The 22,877-nt window shown below is 47.1% G+C and overlaps 4 protein-coding genes across 6 annotated transcripts; 3 read left to right on the forward strand and 1 right to left on the reverse strand.

The window, feature by feature from the left end:
* The first annotated feature begins 12 nt into the window (after positions 1-12).
* Positions 13-5,435, forward strand: syngr2b (synaptogyrin 2b). The gene is made up of 4 exons (XM_062455918.1): positions 13-321; positions 2,661-2,898; positions 3,269-3,405; positions 3,986-5,435. The coding sequence occupies exons 1-4, from the start codon at positions 211-213 to the stop codon at positions 4,256-4,258; spliced, it is 759 nt and encodes a 252-aa protein (XP_062311902.1). The 5' UTR covers positions 13-210; the 3' UTR covers positions 4,259-5,435.
* A 686-nt stretch (positions 5,436-6,121) lies between these two features.
* Positions 6,122-9,657, reverse strand: tk1 (thymidine kinase 1, soluble). The gene is made up of 7 exons (XM_062455920.1): positions 9,449-9,657; positions 9,212-9,243; positions 8,816-8,929; positions 8,414-8,507; positions 8,217-8,306; positions 7,963-8,082; positions 6,122-7,695 (listed from the first exon to the last, which is right to left on the reverse strand). Exons 1-7 carry the CDS (start codon positions 9,512-9,514, stop codon positions 7,519-7,521), a joined length of 693 nt encoding a protein of 230 aa, XP_062311904.1. The 5' UTR covers positions 9,515-9,657; the 3' UTR covers positions 6,122-7,518.
* Positions 9,658-9,750: 93 nt separating this feature from the next.
* On the forward strand, positions 9,751-15,052 carry afmid (arylformamidase). 2 transcript variants are annotated; one of them, XM_062455917.1, is made up of 11 exons: positions 9,751-9,930; positions 10,666-10,756; positions 11,154-11,258; positions 11,401-11,449; positions 11,812-11,897; positions 12,078-12,150; positions 12,305-12,402; positions 12,541-12,619; positions 12,766-12,901; positions 13,238-13,342; positions 13,818-15,052. In XM_062455917.1, the coding sequence occupies exons 2-11, from the start codon at positions 10,708-10,710 to the stop codon at positions 13,845-13,847; spliced, it is 810 nt and encodes a 269-aa protein (XP_062311901.1). In that variant the 5' UTR covers positions 9,751-9,930; positions 10,666-10,707; the 3' UTR covers positions 13,848-15,052. The 2 variants fall into 2 exon arrangements, with proteins under 2 accessions (XP_062311901.1, XP_062311900.1); XM_062455916.1 differs by lacking the exon at positions 9,751-9,930 and adding an exon at positions 10,020-10,279.
* A 1,589-nt stretch (positions 15,053-16,641) lies between these two features.
* cant1b (calcium activated nucleotidase 1b) lies at positions 16,642-21,605 on the forward strand. Of its 2 annotated transcripts, none has more exons than XM_062455932.1 (5): positions 16,642-16,897; positions 19,529-20,128; positions 20,454-20,594; positions 20,685-20,888; positions 21,217-21,605. In XM_062455932.1, exons 2-5 carry the CDS (start codon positions 19,600-19,602, stop codon positions 21,585-21,587), a joined length of 1,245 nt encoding a protein of 414 aa, XP_062311916.1. In that variant the 5' UTR covers positions 16,642-16,897; positions 19,529-19,599; the 3' UTR covers positions 21,588-21,605. The 2 variants fall into 2 exon arrangements, with proteins under 2 accessions (XP_062311916.1, XP_062311915.1); XM_062455931.1 differs by lacking the exon at positions 16,642-16,897 and adding an exon at positions 17,905-18,045.
* The last annotated feature ends 1,272 nt before the right edge of the window (positions 21,606-22,877 follow it).

Consider the following 22,877-nt stretch of genomic DNA (forward strand, 5'->3'; position numbering starts at 1 on the left):
ACCAAAACAAACTAACCCAACCAAAGCTACGCATGGGGACGATTTTTCTCCGAAGTGGGTGGCGCTCCTTTCACTTTCAGGAAGTACAGCAGTGAGGAAAAAAGTACTTGTTTGTTATCTGTCAACTTGGTCAAGTCACAGGGAAGTTCGCAGCCAACGGTCTTGTGACCGACTCCGCGGAACAGAGCAAACTATATTAGCAGGTCAAACATGGAGGAGACCGGCGCTGCGAGTGCCTACGGAGCTTCGCTTGCAGGAGGCGGATTCGACTTTCAGAAGTTTGTCCGACAACCGCAGACAATCGTTCGGTTTCTGAGTTGGGTAAGTGGGCGATACTGTTTGACTTTGTTACTTATTGACCAGATTTTGGTAGTTTAAAGGTGAGAGAGAACATCGGCCTGCGAACAGGTGGCCCCTTATACAACAGTGCCATGGGTGTAAACGGGCCACTATAGAAATATATAGCGTTAGGCCTGTGTACATGTGTAGGCTACACAGTGTAGCCAACAAACTCTGCAATTTGTACATTTATTATATAAGCATAGCCTACGCTAGAACTTAGAACGTTGGAGATCCGATATAAAGTTAACAGCCTTTTTGTTGTTGTTGACAGTTGAGGTCCGACGCGAGCGTTAGGTTTCTGGAACAGCTGGTGTCATGACACAGTACCGCACAGCAGCTGGCGCTAGTAGTGGGCATACGCGTGGGGACAACAACTGCGTGCACTGTCGCAACGGCGGTGGCTTAGTCATAGACCACAACACGCTCTTGAACTAGACTAGGCCTAATGATAAACATGATTTACATTAGTCAGGCGTGGACTAAAATGTGCCATTCACACACTCACAAATCCACGGATGCCCGTCAAGTGGAGATGGGAGGATGTACGTTTTTTTTTCTTCTCTTCTTCAGATTCTGACTTGAAGCTAAATAAACAACGTTATCTACACCAATGGGTCCGTATACAAGCTACACACCTACGATAAGCCACAGATCACGGACTATAAGTTAAAGTCCCCCCCCTAAAGTCCTATATAGTCCCTTCAAACCGACAATGTCTCAATGCAGTCATAGGACAAAGGGCATCGTTGGCTGAGCCCTATCTTTGCTCTGCACCATAACCCAGACTGGGATTATTCTTTAATCTGTGGCCATGTTGCAATGTGATCTGATCAATGAGCAGGTGGAGAGATGAAGGGTAAGAACGGGGCTTTCCATGCCAATGACTAGTCTTGTTTAAGATCCCCTTTATTTGGTTTGGTCTAATTGTGCAGAAGTATCAACTCATGATGTGTGTGTGTGTGTGTGTGTGAGAGAGAGAGAGAGAGAGAGAGAGAAAGCTCTTGTCCTTGTCACCTGTCACTAGGCAGACCAACGCCGCTGATTTAGTTTTCGTACTGTTGGTGTTTTCCTACGATGTAAATTCCAACTTGAGGTGTCGACACACACCTACGGTATTTCCCTCGTCACCTATCCATGTTCAGCTAGCACATCCATGTTCAGCTAGCACATCCATGTTCAGCTAGCACATCCATGTTCAGTTAGCACATCCATGTTCAGCTAGCACATCCATGTTCAGCTAGCACATCCATGTTCAGCTAGCACATCCATGTTCAGCTAGCACATCCTGCTTGGTCATTGTCATCAGCAGGGAAGGGGTTGTGTGTTTGTGTGTTTGTGTAAGCCAGGGTAATACGCCTGCCTAGTGTAACAGCAGGTAAATATGACAGGAGAGGACAGAATGTGCCATCTGCTGACAAGAGCCCCTGCTCCCCCCCCTCCCCCCCCCCCCTTCCTCCCTCCCCTCTTTCCCCCTCCCCCCCCCCCTTTTCCTCCACTGTTGGCAGTGCACCGTAAACAGGGGCTGGTGGGGAGGTAAGATGATCCCCCCCTTGCCCCCTCAAACACACACACACACACAGCGTTGTGGTGTGACATGGCGCAGGGTGAAGCCCTCCTGTGTTAGGCGAGGTCATTATCAGCTTGTTCCTCTGTCCCCACACAGTCCTCCTCACACTGCCAGACTGTCGCTGGATTTACCCCTCTTTGTTAAAAAATCGACCCTGTACAATACGTCTCTGTTTCTCGCTCTCTCTCCCATTATCATACAGACACGCACGCACACACACACACACACACACACACAAACACACACACACACACACACAAACACACAACTCTCGCACTCACTTCTCTATTTGTGGTTTGGAACTCCCCTGATATTTTCTCTTACTCTAGCTCTCTCTCTTTTTCCCCTGTCTCTCTCTCTCTCTCTCTCTCTCTCTCTCTCTCTCTCTCATTGTTTCTCTTTCTCTCTCTCTCATTGTTTCTCTTTCTCTCTCTTTGTGCCCGGTGGCATTGGTGGTCACATGACACACCACCCTACAGACCAGAACACAGGGCAGATACCGGTGACTCCATGGCAAAATGCCAACTCCGCCTCCACTCATCCTCTCTGCTGTGGATTAGCTGGCCTGCATCACACAGTACCGCCAATCTGCTCAATTACTTCATCTGTGCTTGATTGAGCATGCCTGGTACAGAGGATCTGAATGGAACAGAAGCCCCGCCCTTCAGCCTCACAAGGGAGGATGTGGATGAGGGCGTTTCCCTCTCTTTCATTCACTTTTCTGCACTCTCTCTGTCTCTCTCTCTTCTAGATCTTTTCCATCGTGGTGTTTGCCACCGTGACGGCGGAAGGATACGTCAACTCCCACCAGAGCGCCGACACAAAGTGCATCTTCAACCAGAACGACTCTGCGTGTCATTACGCCGTGGGTATCGGGGTCATCGCCTTCATGGCCTGCGTGGGGTTCGCCATGGTGGACGCGTACCTGCCTCTGATGAGCAGCGCCCAGGAGAGGAAGTACTCCGTCATGGCCGACCTGGCCTTCTCAGGTCAGGGGTCAGGGGTTGTAACGGGGTCAGGGGTCGTAGCAGGGTCATGGGTCGTCATGCTTGTTGTTGCGGCCGACCGACCCTTCTTAGGCCAGGGGTCAGGGGTCACATCGCTGATGGGGAGATGTCATATTCATTGTTATGGCTGACCTGGACTTGTCAGTCAGGGGTCAGAGTAGGGTTATGGGATGTCATATTATTCATGGTAGTCATTGGTAACCTTAATTCAGAGTGATGAGGGAGAAGGAACAACAGCTTGTTAAAGTGTTGACCAGACCCATTTTCTGCAGTAACTGTTTTTCCAAGTTGTTTTTTCAAAACAAATACTAAATTCTTCCCACTTTGTGTGTGTGTGTGTGTGTTGTTTTAGGGGCGTGGACCTTCCTGTGGTTTGTGTGTTTCTGCCTGCTGGCGAGCCAATGGGGTCGCACGGATAACATGAGTGGAATCCCCCAGGATGCGGCCCGCGCCACCATAGCCTTCTCCTTCTTCTCTATCGCCACCTGGGTGAGGAGGACTGCCATCACACCTGTCACAGCACACCTGTCACAGCACACCTGCATCACCTCACAGCACACCTGCATCACCTCACAGCACACCTGTATCACCTCACAGCACACCTGTATCACCTCACAGCACCTGTATCACCTCACAGCACACCTGCATCACCTCACAGCACACCTGTATCACCTCACAGCACACCTGTATCACCTCACAGCACCTGTAACACCTCACAGCACACCTGCATCACCTCACAGCACACCTGCATCACCTCACAGCACACCTGTATCACCTCACAGCACCTGTATCACCTCACAGCACCTGTATCACCTCACAGCACACCTGTATCACCTCACAGCACACCTGTATCACCTCTCAGCACACCTGTATCACCTCTCAGCACACCTGTATCACCTACCACGCAAACTGCCTTCATATACTTGTGATTAACGGTTAGCATACTATCTATAACTGTACATCCATCTACAGCTCCCTGTTCCAAGCCTGTCAGTCCAGGAAGTATGTTGATTGATTGATTGATTTTCTGATTGATTGATCGGCATCTCCTCTTCATTGTTGCCCGCAGGCGATCCTGACCTACTTTGCTCTGGGTCGGTACCGCCAGGGCGTGGACACCCTCGCCCAGAACTACGCCAACGCCCCCCCGGACCAGATCACCCCCTACCCCCCCACCTACGCCCCCACCACCTACGCCCCCACCACCTACGACCCCAGCACCTACGCCCCCACCACCTACTCCGCTTACCCCACCAGCGGCCCGGACGACTACCAGAAGCCCCCCTTCGCCCCCCAGAGCCAGCCCCAGGGAGACATGGGGTACCAGCCCCCGAACTACTGAGCCTTGTCGGGGGGGAGAGAGGGGGTGGAGAGGGGTGGAGCACAGAAGGAGCCCCAGGGTTTTGCGGTAACGCGAAAATGCGTCCTTGTTCCCTGCCTTGTTTGAGGTCATACCTGATTGTAAGGTGATTGGATGGGTGAAAGCGAGCAGCGTTCTATTGGGACGATCACTAGTCTTTGATTATCTGATCAGGGATTTCTCAAAAGTAAGAGAGAGGGGGGGATGGAGGCGTTTGAGTAGGGCAGGGGGAGGGGCTAGGGGAATGTTTGGTTATATGTTGGTGGTGATCAGAGGTCACATGGGTGGGACAATGAAGATCAGCCAATGAAAATGCTCTGGGAAGTGTTCTATACCTTTTTCTTTTCTGTGTTCAGAACTCAGAAGCCAATACCTGCATTCCGGAAGAGGAATGCGTATCTGTACATACGCCAACCGCTATTTTTTTGAATTTTGAATGGCTGTGTGTGTGTTTTATTTTTATTTTTTTAAGGTTGTTTTTTTATTTTGGTTTAATTTTTTTGGGCACTTCTGTAGACAACTTACAAGCACAATATTTGATTAAATGTCCCAAAAATATGTTTATTTAATTCGATTTCACCAAATCACTTTAGTGGGAAACTACTGAATGCAATTGGGAAAATACCAACTGCGCAATTAAACTCAATGTGTCTCTTTTACCCTGTGACACCTGCCAGGCTGTTTGTCCCTCATCAGCAGCCGTAGTTACCATAAAGACTGTGTTGTTGTATGTAAACAACTCGCTCTGAAAGCCAGACTCAACCACACGGTTGACACGGAAACGGACAAACTGACAGTTGAAGAGGGGAGGCCTAGCCTGTCTTAGTTTGAATACTGAGAATCAAACACCATTTGCCTTGAATGAGGTAACATCTGATCTAGCGTAACTGAATAGGTAAAAGCATTCTGTCTTCCTCCCAGCTCAGGAGGATCCCGTTGTGTTAGATCAGTTGTTATTTCTGTCGAGGAGGAGTGGAAGGAAGGTTGTGTTTTTCTAAGACTTTCAAATGGGACACAACAGAAGAGCCTCGCTTGAACTCCGCAGGAAACAGCTTAACCTTGTTGTGACTGTGGTTAAACCCTCCAGCAGCTACGACAGCCTGGGTCCTAGAGCCCACCAGTTTACTCTTCCCCCAGACAAAAACAACTAGTAACTGGGGGGGGGGAAAACATTTAATTCAGTCACTTTGAAGTCATGACTTTCCTGGGTTAGTAGAGGTGTAGTTTGATGGCCAGGTCAGACCGGAGAAGATGACAGCGATGCTCTAACCAAGCTGCTGAAACAGTTCATGACTGAGTCGTGTGGTGCGTGGCCCCTTGCGTCTGTGTGTGAATGTTGTGTGGGAGAAAAAGAAAGACGCATTCACACACACGAAGAAACACCCTTCCCTGGCGCGCGTGTGACCGCGTGCCTTTTCTGTTCAGCATAATGCTGTGTAGCTTTGTTGCAGCTGAAACAGTAGGGGTACAACACAATACTGGTGTTTATATATGTATGGAGCTTCCCTGAGTTGTGCGAGGGGGGGCTTCCATTCGTTAACTTATACAACACACACACACCTTTGTTATAACTGTGGCTGGTGGTTTGGAATGTACGCGCTGAGGGAATAGTCCCCTGTCTTACAGAATGAGGAACTGGCCTGAAACTTGATTGTGTCTAAAGTGAATCCAAGCTTTGTGGCTTTATCTGCTGTACAAGGAAGATGTATGTTTGCTTTTCTGAAATCTGTGTAAACTGTAAACCTGTGTTTCACTGTTAACTACTGTACTTTTCTCAGAGACTCACAATTTTATTAAATCTTACACACACACAAACTCACAATTGTATTGAATCTTACACACACACAAACTCACAATTGTATTGAATCTTACACACACAGCACACACACAGTCCCATACTACGAAGGACTGGTGTTATCATTGGTCCTTTCACAAACTGCAGTAAAGAATAGTATCCACAGTATGTATACGCAGGTGTTAACGCTCAGTGATGAACAGACGGATTAAATACTCTTTTCAACTAAATCTCTTCAGGTTCTTCTTTCAAAACGCTCTTTTCGTGTAGTTATTAGCCGTGCGATCTGGGAAAATGAAAGACGTGATTTTCTGAAGCATGTGAACATGTATTGATCCACAGTGTGCATTTTATTTTTCATGCTATATTTTGTTACATGATGTGGTTATTTAAAAGTCTACAATTTCCTGTCTGATAAAATATGGTTTGACCTGACTGCTAGTTAAAAATTAAAAAAAAGTATCTGTATAATTAATAGTATTTGTTCGTCACCATTGTCTTGCCAAACATCGTCCTTTGTGTAGCAAAATCCGAAAAAAGAGAAATCACAGGAAACCTAAACCAGTTAAACTTGATTGGCTAGTAATCTGTTCTGCTGTGACATGACTGTTTTCTTAAGGTTGTCGAGAGTGATACCAGTATGTGATGACAGTCGCCTTGCCTGTTTGCCTTCAGACGCCTTACAGCTACCGGAACGTCTATGAATGTTCCGTTTGAACGTATAAAACCGTGTCTAGTTCTGTCAGAATAAAATGGTCTATCATCTGTAGAACTCGGGGTTCATTCCAATTGTGGTCCCACAGTTCTAGAACACCATATAAGATTACAGAAAAAACATGAATGTAGTGTTGCCATGCCAACCCCGATTGACAGGCAGTTTGACAGTGTTCGCAGAGCCAAGATACTTTCAGGCTCCTGGTTATTTTGGGCGTGCGGGCAGCTGGGTCTAGTGTTACACTGCCAGGTTGAACCCAGTTCAGACAGTGGCATAAATGCCGCAGATAGAACTATAGAATGCAGAATATTCCGGAAACAGGAAAGATGCTGTCTACAGGCAGGTTAACATGTGCACACACATACATCATAATAATGCAAAGTCTTCTAATAACTTATTTAAAAACTTCCATTTGGCAACATGTACAATGGGATGACAACTGAATCAAATTCATCAAGGGCAACAGTTCTGAATTCTATGTAACAAAGTAAGGAACAGGACACACACAATATTAATAAAAAATATTAAAACATAAAAAATTACTAAAACCAAGGGTTTCCCCTTCTGTACATACAGTACCATCACAGCTCAGTTCTGGGTAGAAAATATGATGAATTCCTTCATTTCTCCCTTTACAACCATTATAGTTGGCTGTGATAAAAAAAACTACTGTGACTGTCCATGTCCAAGTGCGTACACGCCCGTAACATCAGGGGTTCGTACTGAGCGCGCTCAGAGGTAGAGCTGTGCTAGGATCTTCCTGGGGGCGGAGCTAGCGTCCAGCTGCTTGGCGGTGAGGTGTGGCGGCGTCTCGTCCCTGTGGGGGGCGCTGTTCTCTCTCTCCATCAGGCCGCCGTAGCACTTCCTGCACACCGCGTGGTACTTGTCGGCTCCACCAATCACCTCCACCTGGGGGCGGAGCAAACACAGGAAGTGAGGAAAACTTTTTTGTGGGGGATCCATGCAGATTATGGGGTAATAAGAGGATTTTGTGAGACAAGGAAAAGGGAGAAGGTGGGATGATGCAGTGTTTCCTGTAAATGTGGATTTTCTGCAAAGGTTTTAATGAAACCCCCCCCTCCTCTCTCTCCTCCTCCTCCTCCTCTCTCTCTCTCCTCCTCCTCTCTCTCTCTCTCCTCCTCCTCCTCCTCCTCTTCTCTCTCTCTCTCTCCTCACCTCCTTCTCCGCCCCCAGTCTCTTGGTGTAGGCCGCCTCCGTGAAGCACTGCATGCACACGGCGTTCAGCTTCACCACACTCTCCGCCAGCGGAACCAGGTTCAGGATGTTGCCAAACGCCTAAACACACACACACACACACACACACACACAATGGGTTAGGAATGAGGGAGCAGCTGTATTTACATTTATTTGAGGGGAGGCAGCCAAAGGGAAGCTGACCATCTCTCTCTCACACACACACACACACACACCTTTCTCTGGAAGGTTCCATCCAGGGCTGCCACGATGACGGTCTTCCCCTTGTTTGCCATCTCCTCACAGAACTCCACCGTGTCAGGGAACTACGGGACACCAGAGAGGACATTTAGCAGTAATTCACTATTAAAAAAAGGTGTATGCCAACCAACCGTCCTTCAACATCACCTGAGCGACAGTAAAGTCAACTTACAAACTGGCCCTCGTCTATTCCGATGACGCAGGCCTTCAGCGCGAGAGACCGCACATCTCCCAGTTGATTGGCTGGAACGGCCTCCATAGTGTTTCTGTGGAGAGAAAAAAAAAAACGGTTTAGTGCTCAACTCGTCCATCCTTCCTTTCATCCACTCTTTCTGACTGTCGAAAACCATCGTGATATAATAATAAATAAAATGCCTATGATTTCATAAAATCCCGTGTACTATATTTAGCTGAGGATGTAAGGTCTTATATAAGTTAATTGTAGCAGACGCTTTAAAGCGGCACAGCACACACAGTCCCTGCATGTAGTCCTATTCCAATCTCTAACTAACTTAATCGCGTAATTTATATCATGCAGGATGAGAATATGGATTCAGATTATATTTGTCCTTACTGGTCGTGGGTGGCCACTCCCTTTTCGGAGTAGCGAGTGTCTTTGGCATACTTGATCACAAGGCAGTTGTACTGGGCTACCTGGAAGCGGCGTACTCGTCTCATCAACTCCGTGCTGTGGAAAGCGATTGTCCGTTAACTGTGATGTTCATGTACAAGCAAATAATCCGTTTAAAAAGACGGCGAACTGTAAACTACTGCTTGTAGTCATATTAGTAAATTAGCTAGCTGTCACGGGAGTAGTATTGTACTGTAGCATACACAAAGTGAATAGCTCGCTAGCTTGTTTCACGTCTTATTTGGCGGGATATATACAGTAGGTCTACACCAGGTTGTTTTTGTCACACACAATCTGACAACTTTATTTCGCCGGTAATAACTCTTAAGGTATACACACCTTTTGCCTGAAAACATTGGCCCGAAGATGACCTGTAAAAACATTAACAGATCAATTGCGTTGTTATGATTCAGTTAAACTGCAATGTTATTTGTTGACTAAACAATGGAGTTCAAACACGTAATTGTTTCAATGCATTGATAAAACAGTTGTGTTTGTGACTATACTATTGTGGAAAAATATGAATTAATTGATTACGAATATCTTTTACTGTCCATTCAAGTCAACATTAACCACCTGGATTTGTCCTCGTGCTTTCCTCGGGGAATGTGGCAGAATTCTTGGAACGTTCAAGCAATCCATCTTTAGGTATTTAAAGTGTTGTTTTTAAAAATGATCTTAAAAAGTATATCTTGACAAGTTTTGCAAAATATCTAGCAGCTGTTTGAATTTATTCGGAGCTAAATCCAAGTTGAATGTCCCGCGTCTAAACTACTACCGGTTGGTTTTATACAGAACCGGGGCATCCAATGAGCTTGGAACAACGTCACAAAAACAACCAATGAGAGTATAGGTAAATTTGACGTCTCCAAAACCGTCTGTGCCCAAACCCAGCAACAATGTCCTTTAGGCGGGAGACAGATGTTTCAATGTATTGTGTATTGTTTTTTTTCGAAGCTTTTTAATGTGTCATAATATTTCAGAAAATGTAGAAGTTGTAGTGTGTTGTTTAACTGGCTTACCAAAGAAACGGAAGGCCAAAACAGCGCAATATCAGGGTTCGTTTTTGTATTAAAAATAATTATGTTGGTTTATTTTTACAACAGATATTGAACATCATGAATTCAGCAAAGTATGTTATTCCAACCGTTATCGGGCACTTGACAAATTATTAACAGAATCTGCGTCGATTATATTCCCTGCACGTGAGGGAAAATACGGGGTTTGGAGACTTGCGTCGACACGCTACAGCCAGACTCCACTCTTATTGGTTGATACTAATGTAAACTCCAAAGGTTCCGCACACTTCAGAGGGTCTTCTTTGTCACAAGAGTTGTCCAGTATTTTCGGTTTTTATGTTTGATTTAAAGCTTGAAAATGACTCATTGGAAGTATATGAAGAAAGATGTAAGTTTTGTCAGTTTTAGCAGTTGAAACACTTATCAAAGTGTGTGTTAAAATGATATACTTTAATACATAATTTCATAATGTCAGCACAGTGTCCACATTTCCCCTTACTATTGTGCATGGAGTGAAAGGTTATTAGTCTTATATCGTGACATACTCACCAACGGTCATTTGGCTTAAATATTTAGAAAAACCTACCAATTGAGTGACACTTTGTAACACACCTGTTGTTTCCCTATTATTAGGATGTCTGCCATAAGAGGGCGCTATTCGTCAATGGACCGATAATGACGTGACACTGCATTGATCATGCCTAACCAGCCTGTGCACCGGTTTGCATGGCCGCTCGACTGACAATCAAAACCACTTTTTTTGCCGTTTGACAGGAACTCGAGAAACAGTTCTCGCCAAGTCAGTGGTCGCACAGAATGTCGGCGGACGACGTAATCAAAGCCCACGTAACGGCGCTGAAAGCAGGTCAGTCCACGATCCACAAGATTAGTGTACGGACTTAACGTCAATGATTACGTTAACGTAAATAATTACGTTAGAAATGAATGAAACCCGCGAGAGATCGGATTGTTTGGATCTTTGCCCGCTGTTAGAGATGGGTGTTGTCCGGTTATTGGTGCATCACAAACCGGTGACATGAGAGTGGTATTTTGTGATTTGTGTGTTTGTGTTCTCAGGCTTATGTGCGTGTGTTATGTGCTCTTTAGGTTGTTGAATGTTGTGTTTACTATAGTTGGCACGATCTCATACATTTTACATTACATTTGATTAATTTAGCAGACACGTGTATCTCCAGTTAGGAACGTGATGTCTATGTTGTGTATGTGTTAACCACTACGTGTGTGTGTGTGTGTGTGTGTAGGTACAGAGCGAGCCCGGGGTCTGGCCCAGACTCTGCTCAACGTTCCCTATGGTGATGGAGACGGAGAGAAGCTGGATGTCTACGTACCCAGCACCTGCTCCCTAGGTGTGTGTCGTGTGTGTGTGTGCACAGAGATCAAAGAGACCCTACAGGAATACCTCCTTGGTTTCCCCATAACCCTTTATAACATGCTCACCATAACTCTCGCTTCCCCCTCTCTCCCCCCTCCCCTCTCTCTCTCCTGCAGGCGTTCCCCTGGTTATCTACCTCCATGGCGGCTACTGGCAGTTCCTCAGGTGCCCTTCTCTCTCCATGGTCCCTGTGTAGCCTGGTCTGGAGTCAGACTTCAGTGGTCCCTGTGTAGCCTGGTCTGGAGTCAGACTTCAGTGGTCCCTGTGTAGCCTGGTCTGGAGTCAGGCTTCAGTGGTCACTGTGTAGCCTGGTCTGGAGTCAGACTTCAGTGGTCCCTGTGTAGCCTGGTCTGGAGTCAGGCTTCAGTGGTCACTGTGTGGCCTGGTCTGGAGTCAGGCTTCAGTGGTCACTGTGTAGCCTGGTCTGGAGTCAGTGTAGCAAGAATTCAGACAGGACTCAAATAAACAACTTTAGTTTGTTTATTTGTCCGTTTATTATACGTTTGTGTGACTCCACTTCCTGACAGCAAAGAGGAGTCTGGATTTATGGCCGTCCCATTGGTCGGCAAGGGCGTGGTCGTGGTCGCCGTGGGTTACGACATCGCTCCAAAAGGTACAACACAACGCGGTGTGTGAGGCGCAGACTGACAATGTCAAACAACTGATTGGTGGAGGGGGTTACCAGCCAAACGACCAGCTCAAGAAACAAGGAGACCACCCGTTCACCTCTCTCTCTCTCTCTCTCTCTCTCTCTCTCTCTCTCTCTCTCTCTCTCCTCTGTGTTCTGCTGCAGGAAACATGGATCTGATGGTGTCTCAGGTGCGGAGGAGTGTGGTGTCGGTCATTCAGCAGTACTCACATATCAGGTCCACACTCACGTCATGTCTGTCTCTCTATCTGTCTTAGACATCTACTGTATTATGCTTCATTAGTATACACATGTGTAATGACCCTTTATATGAGCGGTCTCTGGTCTTATATGATTACACCTGTGATTTACCTGTGTGTGTGCCCGTCCAGCGGTCTGTACCTGTGTGGCCACTCGGCGGGGGCTCACCTGGCTGCCATGGTCCTGTCCACTGATTGGTCTCAGTACAGTGTCAGGCCCCAGATCAAAGGTGAGAGGTCAAAGGTGGAGCAGCACAATACTGTAAGAGGCCTGTAGTTCATAATGATTTGATTCTCTCTCTTTTTCCCTTTCCCCCTCCCCCACTCCCTCCCCTGTGTCGTTCTTTCCCTCTCCCCGTCTCTCTCAGGGGCGTTCCTGGTCAGTGGGATATACGACCTCCTGCCCATCCTGTCCACCTACGTCAACGAGCCTCTGAAAATGACAGAGTACGACCGACACGCGTACCGCTCTACAGCTGTGTGTGTGTGTGTGAGGAAAAAGCGGGAGAGAAAGAGAGAGAAAATGAGAGATTGTCCATCAGTAGCTCCCCCAGTGCCAGTCAGTGACCCCCCCTCCCCCTCTCCCCTATCAGGGAGGTTGCCGTCAGGAACAGCCCCAGCCAGCTGGTGGCCCAGCTCAAAGCCGCCTCCTCCGACTGCGACATTGTGGTTGCCGTGGCGCAGAACGACTCACCGGAGTTCCGGAAGCAGTCGGAGGACTACTTCCAGGTCAGCCCTGAACACTGACAACCTTCCGTTCAGCTTCCTTCCTCTCTCTGTTCTCTCTCTCTCTCTCTCTCTCTCTCTCTCTCTCTCTCTCTCTCTCTCTCTCTGTTCCTCTCTCTCCCTGGTCTCCCTCCCTTTTGGCCTATTTCCTTCTTTTCTTTCTCTCCAACTGTTTTCCCTTCCTCTCTTTCTGTTTCTTTCTCCAAGTATGTCTTTGAACTGTGCATTCCTGGTCGTGGATTTAGACAGCTGTACTTTCCGTAGGCAGTATTGTGTGTCGCTTTGGATAAAAGTGTTGTTGAAGTGGATACAATTTATATTTGATCCCCCCACCTGCAGGCGTTGCAGTCGTCAGGGCTGAAGGTGACTCTAGAGGACGTTCCAAACACCGACCACTTCAATATCATCGAACAGCTGGTGGACGGAGAGTACCACCTCACACAGGTACACACACACACACAGGTACACACACAGGTACAAACACACACAGGTACATACACACACACACGGGTACATACACATAGGTACACACACACACAGGTACATACACATAGGTACACACACACACACACACAGGTACATAAGATAAGAGATAAGATAAGATAATCCTTTATTTGTCCCGCAGTGGGGAAATTTCAGTTTGCAACAGCAGCAGGGTAAAGAACAGCACTCAGAGTACAATTAAATATATAAAATATACGAGATACAGGGAGTTAGATAAAATATGAAGATGAGGATATAAGGGTATAAAATAAAAAATAATATAATAATACATAAAGTAAGTGAGAGTTAAGTGTGGTGGCTGCCACTATGAATAAGTAATGAGTGACATACAGCCAAGTTATTGCATGTAAGAAAAAATACACACAGCTACACACACAAGCTGACCTAGTCACCGCATGTCTTCCTTCTTCTGCAGCTCCTGTTGAAGGCCGTGGGTAAGGGCTGAGGAAGAGGAGGAGAGGTGACGAAGCCTGCCTGTCTGCTGCCACACACACACACACACACACACACTTCTGTCCCGGGTGCCATCTACTTAGTCACACTCTAGGGGGCGCTAGTGATCAATAATATTCGTTAGGCCGTCTAGATGAACTCAGACGAGTTTACGTTCAGGGTCGAACACAGATTAAATCAACTCTAGGATCTATTCGATCTTGAAAGTAACCTCAAGTGACACTGCATGTTTTTAATCTTAATCTAGGTGTAGGCAGAGTTATGTGTGACTGGGCGACCTGATCTTAGAGCCCCCCCCCTCCCTCTCCGTTACTATGGAGATGACAGTGACATCACTGCTACTGTTTTTTTCACCAGCTGGCCTACTGTTGTTGCGTATCACCTCATTCATTCACTCACTCACTCACTCACACCTTCAAGCAATCATACATTCACTTACTCATACACACCCTGAATGCTTCTTAAGCCACAAAGAAGTAGCAACACATCACAGTGCTTTATTATGACTAACCAGTTAACCAGTCATTTCACTGGTTAACCATTCACTATGCACAATACTGTCTTGTTGTTGGACTCCCATTGGCTGTTGTGGTGTTCTATAAGTTGTTGTTGTTCCATTGTTACATCATTTCCTGTATGTTTGTTTTCCAAAATTCCAAACCTCCCTGAACCATTGACTGTGAATCCCATATATATATATATATATATATATAGATATATATATATATATATACCTGCAGTTGTTATGAACTTGTTTTTAACTTGCTATAACACCTTTACATTAGTGTACAGGGATGACCACTTATATCAAGGGTTACCTGCCACATCACAATCAGTATATTAATGTAGCAGTGTGCTATAATTGCTATAAGTGGCATGCATGATATTATTGAAAAACAAATAACTATTTGAAAATATATGATAAAATATAGGCCCACTGTATTTTTGCCCTTTTTAGCTCTATTGGAACATAATATACATATATATATTTTTTTTTAAGCAGGTTCATTTGTTTAGTCAGACTGAGTCTAATTAGCTTTGCACACAATGTTATCTTTGTGGGTTTTGATGTTGAGCATGTATTGTTTACGTAATTGTTTACATTAGGCTACTGTTTACGTGAACAGTTTTACTAGTCATACTTCCTGTTGCGAATAATTATGAATTAAGAAATTCACAATAAACATCTCTATCTTATTTGACATGCTTTATCAATTCAGACACTTTGGTAGCATGGCAATATCCGATGGGCACACATATTCCAATAGAGGGTTTTAATAGCTCGTTTTCACGTAGGTTAATAAATAATAGTATCATTGTTAGGACACACGAGAGCGCTCCAGTAACCACCCACATAGAAGAACGCCGATATCTGGTCAAGACCGCGCCACCAACTGACGTTTTAGTGAGAACACGGTGTTCGTTGCTTGGTGTTCGAGTCTCAAGTTACCGGAGAAGGTCTGAGCCAAAGTCTCGTTCGCCACAACTGTGTGTTGCCGAATATGTGGAATTGTATGGCAAGCCTTTTTAACATTTAACAGCTAGACTGGATATGTGTTGCAGATATCTGTAATTCAGTTTTGCCTAGTCAAAAAGAACATTTCAGATATCCGCAATTACATTCTTCCTATCCATAATTGTCATTTCAGATATCCACAAAGACATTCTTCCTAGGACAAATGACGTCACTTTTGACATTCATTTGTATGGGGTTTATCATTACAGATATCTACAATTCAGTTGCGGATATCCACTATGTGAATTACGGATATCCGCAACTGAATTGTAGATATCTGTAATTCCAGTTTGAGATATCTACAATTTGATTCTGACTAGTCATAACTCCAGTTCAAGATATCTTTAATTCACCTCAATTCAAGATATCTACATGTTCATTTTGAGATATCTTAAATTAAGTTTTGACTAGGCGAAATTACGTTGTAGATATCTGTAACTGGAATTATGACTAGTCAAAATGACGTTGTAGATATCTTTAACTGCAGTTAGGGATAGTCATAATTTATTTGTAGATATCTATTATCAAGTTATAGATATCTTGAAATTAATTTTGATTAGAGATATCTGAAATTTGAGATATCTGTAACTTTCATTCTGCCTAGTCAAAATGTAATTACAGATATCTTGAATTAGAGTTTTGACTAGGCGAAATGACGTTGCAGATATCTGTATGTGTATGCAAATCATTGTTAGGCCCGCATCCCACTTTAGGCGGAGCACCTGTTAACTTTTAATTAGGGTTAGGGTTAGGGTTAGGGTTAGGTGGTCATGCCATTTTCTGGTGGTTTTTTCGATTACAGCCAACGCCATGACTGCTCGTTTATCCATTCACTTTGATTATGGCGGGGAGGGGGAATTACGTATTTATGGATATCTAAAATAGAGCAACGTCATGCACAATAATTTGCACTAGTCATAATGACGTTTGAGATATCTTTAACTTTCATTCTGTCTAGTCAAAACTGAATTACAGATATCCGCAATTGTCATTTAAGATGTGTGACGAGTTGAATGTCGTTTCCAATGACGTCATTGCAGATATCTGTAATTCAGTTTTGCCTAGTCAAAACTGAATTACAGATATCTCTAACTGTAGTTTCGACTAGTCACAATTACGTTACAGATATCTTGAATGACAATTCCAACTATCCAAAATGTAATTACGACTAGTCAGAAAGACGTTGTTGATATCTACAATGTTAATTCCGGATAGTCAAACTTAGCTTTTAAATGTTAAAAAGGCTTGCCATAGAATTGGCCACATACACGTTACGACTTTGAGAACTAAACCGAACAGATTTGACCAATCAGAGAACTCGTTTGCATGAGCGGCCAGAGCGGTATGCCGCGTCACCGCTATCTTGTCAGAGTTCGCGTCGAAGCGGCATCAGGAAGTTAAGTTCTGGCTGCATCAACGCTGTACCAGCCATGGAGCGGGGATAGGGACCGGGTACCTTCGAGAAACCGAATAAGCTTCCACCAAGCTATCGTTTCGGGGGGAATCTGGGCCACCCCATTCGGCCAGTAAGTACAGCAGTAGACAAGTGGAGTCTACAAACATGATGTCCACATCATTGTAGCGTATAAGCTACTCTGTGCTGGACAATTAATACAAACATGCAACGCAAAAAATAATTAGCTAATGCTATTTAGTTTGCTAAAAATATTGCTGGTGCCAGGGGAAGAGCATCTATCAAAGTTAGCTTGCTAGTGGAATTGGAAATTAGCTACTCTTGTTGGATGTAAGAACCGGTACCATTTTTTTTAATCTTTCCGCGATTAGTTTGGCAAGAGTGTTGACTTGGCAACCGATGTGGGATTGGTCTAACTCGTCTTCATCCTCTTCCTGTCTTCGTGGCCAGTTTGAGTAAGGGTCCTCCGAGTCGTGTTTAAAGAACGGTGATCAGGTTGCGTGCGTGTGGTGAAGAAACCGTTTTGTCAACACAGAAGGGTTCAGAAGGGTGTTGCATGAGAAGTATGAGAATCTTGTCACGCAACACAGCCTTCAACGGTGCGTGCGTGGATTGCTCTTTGTTATTGTTAGTTTTCCCGAGAAAGGAAATGCCTTCTTAGTTTATTTGTTTACTTTGGTTATTAACAGATTGATGTTTCATAACAAACACTCACACACTCTCTCCATAATTTATCCAAGCTACACCAGCCCCCAGTCTAACTATTCTCCTGTAAGTCTACCTTATATCTTAGTGGTCTGGTTCAGTTCCACTAACCCTGCATTCTACCTGCCTCTGTGTTGTAAGATTAGGTCATGTTAACACTGTAATGCAATTAGCACACATCCCACTGTAAGGATGAGTTTGCTTTGTGTGTCTGTGTAGGCCTCAGGTCCTCATTCACAGACTAGACCAAAGGTGAAGCCTGAAGGAGTCAGGCATTTTCCCTGAGTCATTACTGTGTCAAACCTTCTTCCCACCTCTCTACAGGGGGAGGAGAAAGAGAGAGAAAGAGAGGTACGAAGAGGGAGGAGGAGGAGGGAGAGAGGGAGGAGGAGGGAGAGAGAGGTATGAGGAGAGAGAAAGGGAGGAGTCAGTCAGTGGTGGACGAGTAGCAGAGAGGGAAGGAGGGCTGGAGGGACGTGCTGAAAGGAGGCATGCGTGCGAAGGAGGAGAGAGACATGCCGGCAGACGACCGCTCGAGGGGAAGGAGAAGAAAGGGTGAATGATTATAGCTGGAACTGGCGAAGGAGGGAACAGATGGATGGATGAATGAATGAATGCATGCGAGAAAGATTGTTAATGCATGCCTGTAATGTAGAGGGAAAAAACCACAGTATTTTTGCTATGTTTGTAAACATCATTAGTTATTAGTATCTGTTCATAAGAAGAGAGCTAGTTAGGGGGAGTGTGTGAATGCCAGAGTGTGTGTTCTTGTGTTTGAATGTTGTGTGTGTAAGTGCTCGTGTGTGTTCCTGGCTGTGTGTGTGTTTCTGTCTGTCTGTGTGTGTGTGTTCCTGGCTGTGTGTGTGTTTATGTCTGTGTGTGTGTGTTTATGTCTGTGTGTGTGTGTTCATGGCTGTGTGTGTGTGTTCCTGGCTGTGTGTGTGTTTCTGTCTGTGTGTGTGTGTTCCTGGCTTAGTGTGTGTGTGTTCCTGGCTGTGTGTGTGTGTTCCTGGCTGTGTGTGTGCAGCAGGATCAGAAGCAGCAGTGTTGACACCCCTAGCCTCTCCTGAGTGTGTCCAGCAGGTATGTGAGTGCTCGTGTGTGTGTTCCTGGCTGTGTGTATGTTTCTGTCTGTGTGTGTGTGTGTTCCTGGCTGTGTGTGTGTGTGTTCCTCGCTGAGTGTGTCCAGCTGGTATGTAGGTGTGCAGGAGAGCTCCTGTGATTAGGTTACTGTGTCGTCCTGAATCTCCACTTGCTCCAGGCCTGCAGACGGTTCCATGAGATGACTCAGATAATCAGTTACTATGGACATGAGTCCTGTTACCGTGGAGGGATTGAAGCTATTTTCTATGTAGCTATGAACCTGAACCCTGTATCAGCTCTGCTCTACAAGAGGAGCTTTACAGGACAATGTGTTCTTTTTCAACAGTTCTTTTTTTTCGTCACCAGATGGTTGAGTGTACATGTGTGTTGAGTGTACTAGCTCTGTTGTATGAGTTATGGTACAGTTCCATATTGAAGGTTTAGGAGAGCTGTGGAATGTTTGTGGAATGTTTGTGGAGTGCTTGTGGAGTGTTCAGGTGTTCCATGACTCAACATAACAGAGGTGGGCGGGACAGGTCTGACGTGACATCAGAATACTATCTGCTGGTCACCCCTGGCAACGCTTGCATAAGAGGCACAGTAGACACCTTCCTGTCAGTGCTTGTTCAGCTCCCCCTCTCTCTCCCTCTGTTTCTCTATGTCTCTCTCTCTCCCCCCCCCCACACACACACACACAAACGGGGGAACTCGCGTATTAGCTATGGTTCTCAGGGGAACCCTTTGCTGCTCTTTCTGCTTCCTGTCTCCCGGGGCAGAGAGACGGTTCAGCAGTGTGTGTGTGTGTCAGGGGATTGTGTGTGTGTGTCAGAGGAGCGTGTGTGTATTCATGTGTGTAGGCGAACCTCTACAATGAACAATGTGTGAGCTGTTTAATGTACGACCAACAGTGAACAATACAAGCAAACATCCTCTCTCTCTCCCTCCCCTCCCCCAGATCCCTCCCCCAAACCCCCTCCCCCAAACTACCCGTCTTCCCAGTCGGGTGATAACCAAGGCGACAACCCCATGACCCCGCTGCGCCTGGCCGTGCGAGGCCTCCCCGCCCTGGCCGCCATGACGACCGGTGCCGTGTCGTCAGACCCCCGCTTCCGTCTCAGGTGGCGGGCCATCGCCGCGGCGACGCTCCTCGCCCTCACCGTCCTCCTCTACCTCCACCACTCCGCCCCGGGGCCCGGAGACGGCGTAGCCGCCGACGACCACCTCCGGCACCACAACGGGCAACAACGCAGCCGTCGGACGGTCGACGGCGCCGGTAACCATGACGTCGTCAGCCCGCGAGCGGCGGAAGGAAACCGTAAACGTTACAACGCCACGTACCCTCTGAGTGCGCCGGAGCGCACAGCGCTCGGGATCCGCTACCGTATCGCCGTGATCGCCGACCTGGACACGGAGTCTCGCAGCGACAAGGAGCACACCTGGTTCAGCTACCTGAAGAGAGGTCACGTGACCGTGGCGGAGGAAGGGGATTGGCTGGAGGTGGAGTGGGACGCCGACACGGTCACGCTGGAGAGCCACCTGGCGGAGAAGGGACGAGGTGTGGACACACACACACACTGATACACACACACACACTGATAAACCCACACACACACTGATACACACACACACTGATACACAAACACACACTGATAAACCCACACACACACTGATACACACACACACACTGACACACACACACACACACTGATAAACCCACACACACACTGATAAACCCACACACACACTGATACACACACACACACACACTGATACACACACACACACTGACACACTGATACACTCACACACACACACTGACACACTCATACACAGATCCATTGGTATGTATAGATTCTGATGTTTGGACTCCGCCCCCCCAGGTATGGAGCTGTCTGAGCTAGTGGTGTTTAACGGTCACCTGTACAGTGTGGACGACCGCACCGGTGTGGTGTACCGGATCGAGGGCAACCGGGCCGTGCCCTGGGTCATCCTGCCCGACGGAGACGGGAGCGTCGCTAAGGGTCAGCTCACCAGCTTCACACACACACAGTCACACACACACAGTCACACACACACACTCACTCAGCCCTCTCCCTAACCCCCCCCCCCAGGGTTCAAGGCGGAGTGGCTGGCAGTGAGGGAGGAGCAGCTGTACGTGGGCGGTCTGGGGAAGGAGTGGACCACCACCACCGGAGAGGTCGTCAACGACAACCCCGAGTGGGTGAAGGTGGTGGGTTACCGCGGCGACGTGGAGCACGAGAACTGGGTGGCTCGCTACGACGCTCTGCGGACGGCGGCGGGAATCCGACCCCCAGGTGAGGCCTGGCGCCATGGTTACTGCATGGTTACTCCATGGTTACTGCACGGTTACTGTCTGGTTACTGCATGGTTACTCCATGGTTAATGCATGGTTACTGCATGGTTACTCCATGGTTAATGCATGGTTACTGCATGGTTACTCCATGGTTACTGCATGGTTATGATGATGAGAATGTGGTTTTGACATGTTTAAGACTTTCTTCCACCTCTTCCTTCCATCTTCATCTTCTTCCTCTCCCCCCCTCCCCCTCTCATCCCCCTCCTCTCCCCCCCCTCCCCCTCTCATCCCCCTTCTCTCCCCCCCCCCCCCCCCCCACCCCCCAGGTTACCTCATCCACGAGTCGGCGGTGTGGAGCGACCTGCAGCGCCGCTGGTTCTTCCTGCCGCGCCGCGCCTCCTCGGAGCGCTACGACGAGACGGCCGACGAGCGCCGCGCCACCAACCTCCTCCTCTCCTGCCCCGCCGACTTTGACCCCGTGACGGCGGCCCGGGCGGGGCCCCTCAACCCCACCCACGGTTTCTCCTCCTTCAAGTTCGTCCCGGGGACCGGCGACCGGGTGGTGCTGGCGCTGAAGTCGGAGGAGGACGCGGGGAAGATCGCCACGTACATCCTGGCCTTCACGCTGGACGGCCTAGAGCTGCTGGCTGAGACAAAGATAGGAGACGTGAAGTACGAGGGGCTGGAGTTCATCTAGGGGAGAGGAGAGAGGGAGGAGAGGGGAAGGAGAGGACAGGGGAGAGGAGAGAGGGAGGAGAGGGGAAGGAGAGGACAGGGGAGAGGGGTGGAGAGGACAGGGGAGAGGAGAGAGGGAGGAGAGGGGAAGGAGAGGACAGGGGAGAGGGGTGGAGAGGAGAGGGGGGTGGACAGAGGAAAGGGGAGGGGGGTGGAGAGGAGGATGGAGAGAGGAGAGAGGGAGGAGAGGGGAAGGAGAGGACAGGGGAGAGGGGTGGAGAGGACAGGGGAGAGGAGAGGGAGGAGAGGGGAAGGAGAGGACAGGGGAGAAAGGTGGAGAGGAGATGGGGGTGGACAGAGGAAAGGGGAGGGGGAGGGGGGTGGAGAGGAGGATGGAGAGAGGAGAGGGGGATGGAGAGGAGAGGACAGAGGAGAATGGGATGGACAATGCACCCTCCGCAAAGGACCATGGGTAATGTAGTTCTCTGAGGTCTTCCTCTTCTTTGGCTGAACCGTGGTCCAAGTCATGCACAGACAAACACTGCCAGTGTAATACTCAGGTAAAGAACAGAAGAAGAACAAAACAGAAGAAAAAGAACAAAAGAACAAAGACAGGAAGTGGATAGCCACGGACAAGTCACCGGATGGAAGAAGAGAAGCGAGCTTCGAAACGGAAACTTCTCAACGGTTTTCACGTCTATTTTCCCATTTGTTTTCTCCTACTGTGTGTGACTTCTGAACCAGACCTTGGTGACTAGTACTGGAAACGTACAGAAGCTGTATGAGTTATGTTTTAAACCAATTGTGCCGATCTGCAAAAGCTTTAGTTGGAATAAGCAACATGGTGGAGAACATTAAGCCAGTCAGAGGCGACGACCATCTTGCTTAGACCCAACCAAATAGAAGATGTACTCAAATATAGGGTTAGTGAGGGTTTATTCTGGACCAGGTCCAGACACTCACACAGATCCAGGGTATTTTAGCACTAAAGACTTTTTAACATGTTGATGAAATGTGATTGGTCTGACCACACTGAAACTACAGATCTGAAGTTTATATTTAAATTAATATTTTATTATATGTTTATCTCTGTCTTTATAAACTCCCTAAAACAAACAACTTCCAACACAACAACCTCAAAGATTAAAATCTGTGTTGCCCAGTTACTGTTTGGACCCTGTTTGTGTGTGTGTTCTTAACTGTTGGTGTGAAAGGTCACATATATTTAATACACAAATACAAGTAAGAAACACTGTTTACACAGAAACACGCAAAGTTAATGAGGAAAAACGTCATTCAGCCACAGCACACG

The sequence above is a fragment of the Osmerus eperlanus genome, unplaced genomic scaffold, assembly GCF_963692335.1.
Source record: "Osmerus eperlanus unplaced genomic scaffold, fOsmEpe2.1 SCAFFOLD_77, whole genome shotgun sequence".
Taxonomy (NCBI): domain Eukaryota; kingdom Metazoa; phylum Chordata; class Actinopteri; order Osmeriformes; family Osmeridae; genus Osmerus; species Osmerus eperlanus.

Excerpts from the sequence above, each read along its gene's own strand:
- syngr2b (XM_062455918.1), top strand. The coding sequence starts at position 211 with ATGGAGGAGACCGGCGCTGCGAGTGCCTACGGAGCTTCGCTTGCAGGA. Across the intron at positions 322-2,660 it reads TCGTTCGGTTTCTGAGTTGG|ATCTTTTCCATCGTGGTGTT; the intron begins GTAAGTGGGCGA and ends TCTCTCTTCTAG. Across the intron at positions 3,406-3,985 it reads TCTTCTCTATCGCCACCTGG|GCGATCCTGACCTACTTTGC; the intron begins GTGAGGAGGACT and ends TGTTGCCCGCAG.
- afmid (XM_062455916.1), top strand. The coding sequence starts at position 10,250 with ATGACTCATTGGAAGTATATGAAGAAAGAT. Across the intron at positions 12,151-12,304 it reads CAGCAGTACTCACATATCAG|CGGTCTGTACCTGTGTGGCC; the intron begins GTCCACACTCAC and ends GTGCCCGTCCAG. Across the intron at positions 12,403-12,540 it reads TGTCAGGCCCCAGATCAAAG|GGGCGTTCCTGGTCAGTGGG; the intron begins GTGAGAGGTCAA and ends CGTCTCTCTCAG.
- cant1b (XM_062455931.1), top strand. The coding sequence starts at position 17,982 with ATGCGTGCGAAGGAGGAGAGAGACATGCCGGCAGACGACCGCTCGAGG. Across the intron at positions 18,046-19,528 it reads GAGGGGAAGGAGAAGAAAGG|ATCCCTCCCCCAAACCCCCT; the intron begins GTGAATGATTAT and ends CCCCTCCCCCAG. Across the intron at positions 20,889-21,216 it reads GGCGGGAATCCGACCCCCAG|GTTACCTCATCCACGAGTCG; the intron begins GTGAGGCCTGGC and ends CCCACCCCCCAG.
- tk1 (XM_062455920.1), bottom strand. The coding sequence starts at position 9,514 with ATGGATTGCTTGAACGTTCCAAGAATTCTGCCACATTCCCCGAGGAAA. Across the intron at positions 8,930-9,211 it reads CCAATGTTTTCAGGCAAAAG|CACGGAGTTGATGAGACGAG; the intron begins GTGTGTATACCT and ends CGCTTTCCACAG. Across the intron at positions 8,508-8,815 it reads GGAGTGGCCACCCACGACCA|AAACACTATGGAGGCCGTTC; the intron begins GTAAGGACAAAT and ends TTCTCTCCACAG.